The 13,198-nt window shown below is 41.9% G+C and overlaps 1 protein-coding gene across 6 annotated transcripts in view; it reads left to right on the top strand.

Moving 5' to 3' along the window:
• Window positions 1-13,198, top strand: part of nsd1a (nuclear receptor binding SET domain protein 1a) — a 322,813-nt gene that overhangs the window by 21,389 nt on the left and 288,226 nt on the right. For 5 of the 6 annotated variants that reach the window (XR_009645526.1, XR_009645527.1, XM_060836973.1 and 2 more), the window contains exon 2: window positions 11,602-12,305. Coding sequence is in view for 4 of the 6 variants with exons in the window: in XM_060836973.1 (XP_060692956.1) it covers window positions 11,619-12,305 (687 nt within the window). In the remaining 2 variants the exon portion in view is untranslated. Of the gene's footprint in view, window positions 1-11,164; window positions 11,219-11,601; window positions 12,306-13,198 lie in introns of all 6 variants that reach the window. The other variant, XM_060836971.1, reaches the window with a different exon arrangement.

Here is a 13,198-nt window from a genome sequence, read left to right as displayed (position 1 = left end):
GTGCTGGCAGGTGGGACTAGATTGGGTTGGGATATCTGGTCGGCATGGAAGGGTTGGACTGAAGGGTCTATTTCCATGCTGTACATCTCTATGCCTCTGTGACTTTGTGTGCCCTCTTAAATATGGAGACAAACATTGCATATGATGCTGCAGGTGCAATTTTCTCAACTAAGCACAAAAAACTGCAGATGTTTCAGATTTCCAACAAAAGTTGTGCTGGATAAACAATGGCTCTGTAGAGAGAAGAGAAAACTGTTAACATTAAGTCCCGTGACCCTTTGTCAGTACTTCTCATGAAAGGTCCCTAGACTCAGAATTAACAAATTAACTCCGCTTTGTCAAACGGTAGCAGTTCTCCTTTATTGTAAGGTGATTGGACTACACGAATAAATGTCCAAATGCTATTTGCATACTCTCACACTTTTTTTCCTTCTGCAAATTTGCCCAAATCTCCTTTCAACACTTGTTTGCTACTTATAATAAAAAGTGGATCTTAGAATTCTATATATATGCCACCATGTTCTCGTGATTTGTTAGATGTTAATGTTCTTTGATACTTTGTCTTTCTTAGTATTAATTATCTCAAAACTCTTTAATAGTTCATCTGTTACTCTTTTCGGTGTGTAACTTGAGTCTTCGATTTGCGAAGAAAAGAGCAAAATATTTGTTTAATATCTCTGCCATTTCCTCATTCCTCACACTAATTTCTGTTGCCTATGCATCTCAGGGGCTAATGTTTGTTTTAACTACTTTTCCTTGTAATCTGGTTTTCTATTCCTGACTTGTCAACTTTTGACTCCCTTTTTGGTTTTTAAAATCTTTTCAATCCTCATGCATGATTACTAACCGTTGTAACCTATGTCTTTTAACCCTTAAACCGTAGTAAGCTCCAATAGATTTTTATTACCTTTTTTGTCTTTCTATGGAATTTTAAACATTTTGATTTGAACTTTTTTTTCTAAAGGAGCCTTTTACTTTGACAAAGATTCGTGATTGGAGAACATTGCATTCAAAAGTAATAAATAATTCAGTTGTGATATGATTACTGTTTTTCCAGTGGATCTTTTACGAAAACCAACTAATTTAGTTGCTTCAGAGTAAACAGTGCTATCGAAAATGGCATTAATCCCTATTTGGTTCCATAGTGTGGTGTTCCAATAAACAGTAAAAATTCAACAGATTCACCTTTCAGACTTTTACCAATTTGATTGGTCTATACCATATGTGGGAGAGTCAAACTTACAGCTATGACATTGCATTTATCGTTTTCAATAGTTTTTATGTTTAATGCTGTGTGCAATGACACAACTCCATTGAGGTAGCAGCAAATTACTCCCACCCTTTTTTCTATCCTTGCTGTTCCTAATCTCTACCAATACTGAATGTCCTTTCTGGCTGGAGCTCAAATCCAACTTGGAGTCCTGTAAATTAATTGCATTTCTGTTAAGAATTATAGAACCCCAACAATGTGTAAATGGGCCATTTGGCCCAACAAATCTACATTAACCCTCTGAAGAGTAAACCACCCCGACCCATTCCCCAACATTTCTGCTGACTAATGCCCATAGTTTTCAGGGATGTGTAGGTCAGGTGCAAGTTTGCATGGCCAATTCACCTAAACTGCACATCTTTGGATTGTGGTAGGCAACTGGAGCACCCAGAGGAAACCCACACAGACACAGGGAAAATGTGCAAACTCTATGCAGATGGTTGCCCAAGGCTGGAATCGAACCTGGGTCCTTGACACTGAGGCAGCAGTGCTAACTACTGAGCTACCATGCTGCCCATGTTGTTACTTGTGCACACTTTACATACTGATGTACTGGTTCTGCTTCAAACAGTGATTTTTGTTTTGAGCATAATGATTTTCTTCCTTTTCGATTTTTTTTAGTCCTCAGATTCTTTTTTTTTTTGCAATTTGTTACTATTACAAAGTAAATTATCAACCTTCAATACATTCATGAAGGTTTAGTCTTGGAAGCTATTTGTTTTATTACTAAACTTTTTTGCTGTGGAAGATTGTGACATAATAGGAATGATTTTTAATGAACTAAAGATTGGGCAGATATGCCATTGAAAGGACTCCTTTCAAGTTGTGCCTTGATTGTCTCTTCTTTTTGTACTGGATCATTTGTTTTTGCCTCCTTTCAATTCCACCCTGCTGCAAGTTATCGGTTTACGCACAATGCGCTAGCTAGGATCCATTTTTTTTTGGGAAGAGTTCTGTAATATGTCTGCATATTTTCAAAGCATGATAGTCATAGAGATGTACAGCATGGAAACAGAGCCTTCGGTCCAACCCGTCCATGCCGACCAGATATCCCAACCCAATCTAGTCCCACCTGCCAGCACCCGGCCCATATCCCTCCAAACCCTTCCTATTCATATACCCATCCAAATGCCTCTTAAATGTTGCAAATGTACCAGCCTCCGCCACATCCTCTGGCACCTCATTCCATACACGTACCACCCTCTGCGTGAAAAGGTTGCCACTTCAGTCTCTTTTATATCTTTCCTTTCTCACCCTAAACCTATGCCGTCTAGTTCTGGACTCCCCAACCCTAGGGAAAAGACTTTGCCTATTTATCCTATCCATACCCTTCATAATTTTGAAAACTTCTATAAGAACCCCTCAGCCTCTGACGCTCCAGGAAAAACAGCCCCAGCCTGTTCAGCCTCTCCCTATAGCTCAGATCCTCCAACTCTGGCAACATTCTTGTAAATCTTTTCTGAACCCTTTCAAGTTTCACAACATCTTTCCGATAGGAAGGAGACCAGAATTGCACACCGTATTCCAAAGTGGTCTGACCAATGTCCTGTACAGCCACAACATGCCCTCCCAACTCGTGTACTCCATACTCTGACCAATAAAGGAAAGCATACCAAATGCTGCCTTCACTATCCTATCCACCTGCGACTCCACTTTCAAGGAGCTATGAACCTGCACTCCAAGGTCTCTTTATTCAGCAGCACTCCGTAGGACCTTACCATTAAGTGTACAAGTCGTGCTAAGATTTGTTTTCCCAAAATGTAGCGCCTTGCATTTATCTGAATTAGACTCCATCTGCCACTTCTCAGCCCATTGGCCCATCTGGTCCAGATCCTGTTGTAATCTGAGGTATCCCTCTTCACTGTCCACTACACCTCCAATTTTGGTGTCATCTGCAAACTTACTAACTGTACCTCTTATGCTCGCATCCAAATCATTTATGTAAATGACAATAAGTAAAGGGCCCAGCACCGATCCTTGTGGCACTCCACTGGTAACCGGCCTCCAGTCTGAAAAACAACCCTCCACCACCACCCTCTGTCTTCTACCTTTGAGCCAGTTCTGTATCCAAACTGTTAGTTCTCCCTGTATTCCATGAGATCTAACCTTGCTAATCAGTCTCCCATGGGGAACTTTGTTGAATGAGGATGATACTTAGTTTGTTTTGCTTGTACTGCCTCTAAAAGAGCTTTCCAATTGTTCCTACTCTTGTGTTTTTTTCCCCCAGGACATTGCATTTTATCAATTCCCTTTTCTGTTTCCAATTTTCTTTTTGGGAATTGGTAAATTCAGTGCTTTGACCATTGACAGACTACATAAAAGAGAGCAATGACAGCATGTTTCCAGTTTATGTATGTGACAGTCAGTATTGCACTGTGCTATTGAATAATGAAGCTTCCTAGTTTTAAGGGCATAAAATATAGGCGTGGAAGTAAGACCATTCGGCCCATTGTGTCCACTCCGCCATTCAATCATAGCTGATGGGCATTTCAACTCCACTTACCAGCATTCTCCTCGTAGCCCTTAATTCCTTGACATCAAGAATTTATCAATCTCTGCCTTGAAGACATTTAGCGTCCCGGCCTCCACTGCACTCTGCGGCAATGAATTCCACAGGCCCACCACTCTCTGGCTGAAGAAATGTTTCCGCATTTCTGTTCTGTATTTACCCCCTCTAATTCTAAGGCTGTGTCCACGGGTCCTAGTCTCCTCGCCTAATGGAAACAATTTCCTAGCGTCCACCCTTTCCAAGGCATGTATTATCTTGTAAGTTTCTACTAAATCTCCCCTTAATCTTCTAGGCTCCTCCAATGAATACAATCTCAGGATCCTCAGCCGTTCCTCGTATGTTAGACCTACCATTCCAGGGATCATCCGTGTGAATCTCCGCTGGACACGCTCCAGTGCCAGTATGTCCTTCCTGAGGTGTGGGGACCAAAACTGGACACAGTCCTCCAATTGGGGCCTAACCAGAGCTTTATAAAGTCTCAGTAGCACAACGGTGCTTTTATATTCCAACTCTCTTGAGATAAATGACAACATTGCATTCGCTTTCTTAATCATAGACTCAACCTGCATGTTTACCTTTTAGAGAATCCTCAACTAGCACTCCCAGATCCCTTCGTACTTTGGCTTTACAAATTTTCTCACCATTTAGAAAGTAGTCTGTGCTTTTATTCTTTTTGCAAAAGTGCAATACCTCGCATTTGCTCACATTGAACTTTATCAGCCATTTCCTGGACCACTCTCCCAAACTGTCTAGATCCTTCTGCAGCCTCCCCACTTCCTCAGTACTACTTGCGTGTCCACGTAACTTCGTATCATCGGCAACCTTCGCTAGAATGCCCGCAGTCCCTTCATCCAGATCATTAATATATAATGTGAACAGCTGTGGCCCTAACACTGAACCCTGCGGGACACCGCTTGTCACCTGCTGCCATTCCGAAAAAGAACCTTTTATCCCAACACTCTGCCTTCTGTCAGACAGCCAATCCTCAATCCATACCAGTAGCTCACCTCGAATACCATGGTCCCTCACTGGCTCAGCAGCCGCCCGTGTGGCACCTTATCAAAGGCCTTTTGGAAGTCTAGATAGACCACATCCACTGGGTTTCCCTGGTCTAACCTACTTGTCACCTCTTCAAAGAATTCCAACAGGTTTGTCAGGCACGACCTCCCCTTACTAAATCCGTGTTGACTTGTTCTAATCTGACTCTGCTCTTCCAAGAATTTAGAAACCTCATCCTTAACGATGGATTCTAGAATTTTACCAACAACCGAGGTTAGGCTAATTGGCCTATAATTTTCCATCTCTTTTTTGATTCTTTCTTGAACAAGGGGGTTACAACGATCTTCCAATCATCCTGGACTTTCCCTGACTCCAGTGACTTTTGAAAGATCTCAACCAATGCCTCTGCTATTTCCTCAGCCACCCCTCTCAGAACTCTAGGATGTATCCCATCGGGGCCAGGAGATTTATCAATTTTAAGATCTTTTAGCTTTTCTAGTACTTTCTCTTTTGTAATGGCAACCATACTTAACTCAGCCCTCTGCTCCCTTTAATTGTTGGGATATTACTCATGTTTTCCACTGTGAAGACTGACACAAAGTACTTGTTAAGTTCTCCTGCTTTTTCCTTATCTCCCATCACTAGGCTTCCAGCATCAGTTTGAAGTGGCCCAATGTCTACTTTTGCCTGTCGTTTGTTTCTTATGTATTGAAATAAACTTTTACTATCACTTCTAATATTACTGGCTAGCCTACCTTCATATTTGATCCTCTCCTTCCTTATTTCTCTGTTTGTTTTTGTAACCTTCCCAATCTTCTGATTTCCTCGTGCTCTTGGCCACTTTATAGGATCTCTCTTTTTCTTTAATACATTTCCTGACTTCCTTTGTCAGCCATGGCTGTCTAATCCCTCCCCGCATAATCATCCCCAAGAAAAGAAAGAACCTTTGTACTGTGTCCTCAATTATACCCCCAAACCCCTGCCAATTTTGCTCTATTGTCTTCCCCGCTAGGCTCTGCTTCCAGTCTATTTTTGTCAGTTCCTCTCTCATGCCCTCGTAACCTTTTATTTAACTGTAACACCGTTACATCCGATTTTGCCTTCTCTCTTTCAAACTGCAGACTGAACTCTACCATATTATGATCGCTGCTTCCTAAGTGTTCCCTTACTTTAAGGTCTTTTATAAAGTCTGGTTCATTACATAGCACTAGGTCCAGAATAGCCTGCTCCCTTGTGGGCTCCATGACCAGCTGTTCCAAAAAGCCATCCTGTAAGCATTCCATGAATTCCCTTTCTTTGATCCACTGGCACCCAGTCCACCTGCATATTGAAGTCTCCCTTGATCACCTTGACCTTGCCTTTCTGACATGCCTTCTCTATTTCCCGGTACATGTTGCGTCCCTGGTCCTGACCACTGTTAGGAGGTCTGTACATAACTCCCATTATTGTTTTGTTGCCTTTGTGGTTCCTCAATTCCACCCACAGAGACTCCACATCATCTGACGCTATGTCATTCAGTGCCATAGATTTAATTTTGTTCTTAACTAACAAGACAACCCCACACCCTCTGCCCACCTCCCTGTCTTTTCGGAAAGTTGAAAATCCTTGGAGGTTTAACTACCAGTCCTGACCCCCCCCCCCGCCGTAACCACGTCTGTGATGCCTACCACATCATAATCATTCACTATGATCTGTGCCATTAGTTCATCTGCTTTGTTACGAATGCTATGAGCATTCAGGTAAAGTGCCTCAATGCTAACTTTATCATTAGAGATATTGGAAGTCATTGGAAGATATTGGAAGTTCTGTTGCATTAAGCTGACCGTTTTGCCACGTCGTCCAATAAAGCTATCTTTGAGATTATAAATCAGTAAACTTTAAGATTTGCAGATTGTCTGTGACGTTTCTGAGCAAGTAACCCATAATAACATTGAGTTGAGTTACCCACGCCTGTCTGGAATCTTCCTCCTCCTCTTCGCTCTGGCTCCACCTCTCACAGCCCACTGGTGTCTTTTTTTATGTTTACTATCACTTCTGACCTTCCAATCTCTACTGAACATTCTGTACTTAGCAAAGGTCTCCATTTTATCCTCCCTGTGTCCCCATTTTAATGACTTTGACATGACATTTGAATTTCTTTTCTAATGCCTTTGCCTCTGAGCCCACTTCTTTTGGACAAGAGTCCTTTCCCCATTCCCAAGACTCCTTCAGCCATCTCCAACCCTCTTTCTTCGTTCACCTAGACTTTGGCCTTTTACTTGCACTTGAGCTCTCCATCAAGAACTGTCAATGTAACATTGGTCACCTCACTGTGTCTCTCAGATTCAACCCTAACTTTATAATTAAACCTGCCAAGGGTGGTGCTTTTGTCTGGCGTACTAACCTCTCATTGCAGAGACAGCTTTCAGATACCACCTCCTGTATCCCCTGGACCATGACCCCACTGTAGTACACCAAGCTGCTGTGTGTCAACAACCGTCACTTATGTCATTTCATGTAGTGACTCCCACCCCCCCCACCCCGGGGGGAAAAAACCTATCAATGACATAATTGACGCTGATGCCCTCTTGTGTCTGGAATTGGAAAAGCTTTATCTATTTCACTTTTTGTTTCTACCCCACTCTCCCCTTCATCTGGTCCATGTCTGTCTGCTCCCTTCCCTTCTCTACCTCTGTTTCCATTTCTTCAGTACCACTGGATTCAACCACAAACCCAACAACTCTGACAGCTACCTTGACTATATATTCACATACCTTCTTTCCTGTAAAGACAATTCCATTTTTCCTAGTTCTTCCATTTCCATTCATCTGTTCTGATAACTTCAAGAAGGGGGCTTCTGAATGTCCAATTTCTTTGTCAACTGAGGATTCCTCAGCAACATACTTGGCAGGATCCTCCACCAAGTCTGACCTATCGGGCGGCACGGTGGTATACTGCTGCCTCACAGTGCCAGAGATCCAGGTTCAATTCCTGCCTCAGATGACTCTATGAAGTTTGCACATTCTCCCAGTGTCTGCGTGGGTTTCCTCTGGGTGCTCTGGTTTCCTCCCACAGTCCAAAAATGTGCAGGTTAGATGAATTGGCCATGCTAAGTTGCCTGTATTGTTAGGTGAAGGGGTAAATGTAGGGGAATGGGTCTGGGTGGGTTGCGCTTCGGTGGATTGGTATGGACTTGTTGGGCCAAAGGGCCTGTTTCACACTAAGTAATCTAATCTCTCCACCCCCCCCCCCCCCCTCCCAAAAAAAACAATAACAGCAATAGGGTTCCCCTTGTCCCCACCTATCACTCCAACAACATCCGCATTCGTAGCATCATTAGCTGCTGTTTCCACTACCACCAGACACCCATTCTCCCCTTCCTTCGTCAGACTTCTGCAGGGACTGTTCCATCCAGGACACTTAGTCCACTCCTCCTTCACTCCACTGACAACATGCCCTCATACCACCTTCCTCTGCATTCGCAGAAGATGTAACACCTGCCCATTTGTTTCCTCCCTGTCTCCTCACTACCCAAGACACCTTTCATGTGAAGCAGTGTTTTACCTGTACTTCACTTAATCTAGGTTAGAGTGGTGCTGGAAAGGCACAGTAGGTCAGACAGCATCCGAGGGCTGCCTCCTCGGATGCTGCCTGACCTGATGTGCTTTTCCAGCATCACTCTAATTTAGACTGTGGTTTCCAGCATCTACATTCCTTGTTTTTATCTAATTCACTGAATCTAGTCCATTGTATTCACTGCTCACAATGTGCTCTCCTCTACATTGGGGGAACAAAGTGCTGACTGGGTGACCGGCTTGCAAAGCACCTATATTCTGTCCATAAGAGTTCCCACTTGCTTGTCACCTCGACACACCATGTTCCCTTGGACTTGTTATGGTGTTCTCGTGAAGCTCGGTGCAAGCACGAAAGAATAGCATCTCATTTTCCACCTAGAATCTGCAACCTTCAGGGTTCAATAGAGTTCAACAATTTCAGGACTTGAGGCATCATCTTGACCTTTTTTTACCCAAAGTGCGTGCATGTGTGCTGTCTCCCTCTCTCCCTCCCTTTCTTGGCCTCTTTCTGCACCTATGTCTTGCTCTTCCCCACCTTTTTCCCCCCCCAAAAAAAACAAGCTTCTGCACAAATGCCAAGCTTTTCCCAGCTACAGTGAGTTCAAAAGGAGGATATTGGACTTGCAGCATTAACTCTGCTTTCTCTCTTCAGATGCTGCCAGACCTGACCTTTCCAGCAATCACTGTTGGTTTTTGAATTTTTGTGGACTGTTTTGATTAGGCAGGTGGAGAAGTCGGGTAAAAAATGAGGTCTACAGATGCTGGAGATCACAGATGAAAATGTGTTGCTGGTTAAAGCACAGCAGGTTAGGCAGCATCCAAGGAATAGGAAATTCAACATTTCGGGCATAAGCCCTTCATTCCTGATAAAGGGCTTATGCTCAAAATGTCGAATTTCCTATTCCTTGGATGCTGCCTAACCTGCTGTGCTTTTAACCAGCAACACATTTTCAGGTGGAGAAGTCGGTCTCCTGTGTTCGCTTCAGGGACCGAGGCTAGTGTACATGGTACCAAATGTGGCACATGGTGTACTGTAGTGCATATGCAGTGGATGAGATAATGTAGTTGGTCAGGAACAAAGGAGAAGAAAGTAGTTGATAACAGGTGACCTGAGTGGTGAAATTGTTTCTGAGAGGGACAAGAGGGTGATAGTGGTGGATGAGATAATGGAATTGGTTAGGTAGGGCAAAATGATAGCCTATTTGCTTAATTCAACTTGAGATTTAAAAGCTATTCTTTGTACTAAAATTAGTTCATGAGGTTTGAACAAAATAATTTTAGAAAACCAATGAGGTGAATGGAGAATAAATCGAGAATAAGTAAAGCATTGATTCTGTAGACAAAGATGCTGATTTACCATCCAGAGATTGTACGCACTGTAACTTCTGTTTCTGCCATTACACAAATTTGTACTCTAAGCAGTCGTTTATTTTTAAAATTTCATTCTAAGCATGGACTTTGTACTGAAATCATGCTTATGTCATAATGTTTCCTTCACTGATAGATCAAGAAATTGTAATGGAGATTTCAAGCAAATCTTGAAATTTATTCACCAATCAGATGTAAATTTGTCTTTTCAACTTGGGCAAAAACACTTTCCAATTAGATTTGCATATTTTGGCAAACTAATTACAAGGCCACAGTTGCATTGCTGGGGCCTGTGTATGCACAGACCTTTTTTTCTATCCCAAATTGAGAAATTTTGATTCTGTTGCTGTCTTTGGCAAAAGGATGAATAGATATTTTGTATTTTTTAAAAATTTTGTTGAAATAACAATATTGATTTGACTACAGATGTTTTGTGGCTTTGCCAATCCAAAACAATGATTTTGTGTGGTGCAATTTATGACTTTGATTTTTCAAAGTATTTTGCAGCCAGTGAAGTATTTTCAACCAGTTGCTTGATAGTTAAAGTCCTACAAGGTTGTTCTTATTACAGAGAGATGCATGATAGAGGTTTTAAGCTGAGAGTCATCATGCCTCCGGTGAGGGGAGGGGTTGGGGAGAATGAGTTCTTCATGATCACTTTCCTCATTGTGGTAATTGAACCCATATACTCTTGGCATCCCTCTGCATCACAAATCAATCATCCAGCCAACTGAACTTACCAATCTCTAAAGTACAAAATTTGTGCATTGCTTAAAGAAAAAGAGACATGATGCTGAAGCTTTTTGGCTTGCTTCCTTCTAAGACAAATGCACAAAGACCAAATTTCAAATGAGCACCACAACCCTGTTCCTCCATAGGTTAAATTGTGGTCAGTTAAATTTTAGCGTTCATGCATTTCTCCTAATGAGTACAAAACAAATAGCTTCCGCAGCATGTCTTTTGCAATAGTGAAGTATTTCTACGTATAATGACCTGTCATTATAGGGAAATGTGGCAATAATTTTCACAGCTCTGTCTCAGTAGAAATAGTTGACTAGCAAATTGCTTTTCAATGATATTCAGGAATAATCCTTGACTGCGTTGCCAAGTGTCCTATGCTGTCTTTGGGCACATGGACAGTGTTTAGCATCTTACCCAAAGATATCTCATCTAGCTGTGCTGCCATAACTCAGTATTGGACCGAAATGTCAGCTTTGCTGGAGTGAGGTTTGAACCCATAACTTCCCAATCAAAGGTGAGGATTGAGTCATGGGTGACAGCTTTTAAAAATGCCATAATAGTTCAAAGATAAAATTGACAAATGTGTGTCTCCCTAAAAACAAGCAAAGGAAGAGGATAATTTTTTATTCACTTTTTTCTATTCTTGGGGATTGCTTGCAATCCCAGCATTTGTTGTATATTACTAGTTGCACTTGAACTGATTTGCTCTCTGATTTGGCCCAGAGAGAACCAATTAGGAGTCAGCCACACTGGGCCTGGAGTCACGTCAGTCAGCAGGTAAGAACTGACTTCCTTCCCTAAAGGACGGATGAGGTCATTCTACAAAGCGTTGCATAATTTGTAGATTTTTAGTGTGAACTAATCAACCCTCAACACTTAATCAAGGCCAAGGTATACAGATTATATTTACAAAGAGGTGCACGATGATTTGGTTGGGGTTAGTGGGGAGGGAGAGTCATGAGATGGGAGAAGTGAGAAAAGCAGAATTAAATCCATGACCTTGTTGAAATACAGAGCAAGCTTGAGGGGCTAAATGATCTCCCATTTCTGATTAACTTGCAAAGTTGCTTTAATAGCCATGTCATGCACACTGATATCCTTAACATTTAAAGGTTCAAAGATTTGACAGTTCTATAACCTGTTACCTTTTCTTCTCTCAGAATATCTCGAGGGCAAGATGGATCGTTCCTGTGAATATGAATTATCGGGCAGTGCTTTGCCTTTTTCTAGTTCGCAACAGTTTTCAAATTCATTGGGTTTTGATGTTTCTGAAATTAATGATCGAAGTTGCAGGCCAGGACAGAATATTTGCGAACAAGAGTGCTATAATCTGCAGGACAGAAGCATTGTTCAGTTGTCTGCTGATTCAAAGGATGGTGCACAACCTGCGTTTAATGGACATGTTTCAGCACCACCGTATATTCCATTGCGCCGACTTCAAGATCTGGCTTCTATGATTCCTACACGGTTTTCTGACTCCCCAGAGACAAAACAGTGGTCTGAATCACCTGAGGGCTCTCCTACTACCCGGGATAGTTGTGCAATTGATGAAGGCAGATGCACTCCTACAGTATCTGATTCTACTCCGAATGGTTCCCCAGAGCTAAAGTTAAAGATAACTAAGTTGGTTATGAACGGAAAGATGATGTTTGAATCATCCATTTGTAGTGAGGTGGAAACAGAGGATGCGAAGGATTCTGAAGATCATCCTCCAGTTATCAAAGAGGTTGAAATACCAGTTTTGCACAGAGCAAAAAGAATGAGAAAGAAAAGTGTCAAGTACAGTCCCTCCCATGAATCTGAACAGAAAGTGGACAACACGATGGCCTACTATCCACCCGTTCCAGCAGAAGGAAGGAAGAGCGTGAGTTTTGTTTATGTGCAGCGCCTAAGTTTGATTTAAATATTAAAAGAAACTTGTTAATGTAGTATGCACTACACATACATTTAAGGGCTGTTTTTAGCAAACTAAATCAAACATTGCCTAATGCCTTTCCATGCATTGCATTCACCTGTTGGAGAACTGCATGGCAATTCATGTAACTTAAGGATTGCACAGTAAGTGAATAGGAAATTTGAGCTCTTTAGGTAAATATGCAAAGGAGTTCCTTCCTGTAAGTTGTAGTTTTCAGCTTTTTACCTGTTGAGTAACCATATCTACAGTACAAAGTAATAATCAATGGCTATGTTAAGGACATGAAATATAAGTCCCAAAGCACTTCCGATATTATGGGCACTTGGGAAAGAAAAGTGATACTGTGCTGTAAAAGATATTCATTCAGAAACGAACAATCCTCAAATGGGGAGGCTTAAATGAAATGTAGCAGAAGTTCAGAAGCAGGAAGATGTAGACATATTTTTAACCGAGGCGTTCAGACAAGTTTTGACACATTTGGAGCAGATGTGATTTGAGCTAGTGGTATCGACACTACCACTGCATCTCAGTCCTCTTAGCAGGAAAGTAATGAGGGAATTCCAGAGTTTAAGGCCAAAGCAACTGAAGATATGGCCATCAGTGGCAGGATGAAATTTAAAATTGGAGATGCTCAAGAAACCAATGTTTAATAAGAAAAAGTATTTGGCTACTACAAATTGCAGAGATAGGGAGGGGTAAGACTATGGAGTGGCTTGAAAACCAGGATGCGCGTTTCAAAAATCCATATATTGCTTGAGGGAATGGGATGTGAAAAGTTACAGTATTGGTTAGAGTTCTGGAATGACCTCCAGTTTAAGCAAGGTTGAATATTATTGAGTGGC

Source organism: Hemiscyllium ocellatum, chromosome 16, assembly GCF_020745735.1.
Source record: "Hemiscyllium ocellatum isolate sHemOce1 chromosome 16, sHemOce1.pat.X.cur, whole genome shotgun sequence".
Lineage (NCBI taxonomy): Eukaryota > Metazoa > Chordata > Chondrichthyes > Orectolobiformes > Hemiscylliidae > Hemiscyllium > Hemiscyllium ocellatum.
Note: the sequence above shows the minus strand (reverse complement) of the source record. Positions and strands in the feature narration are given on the sequence as shown.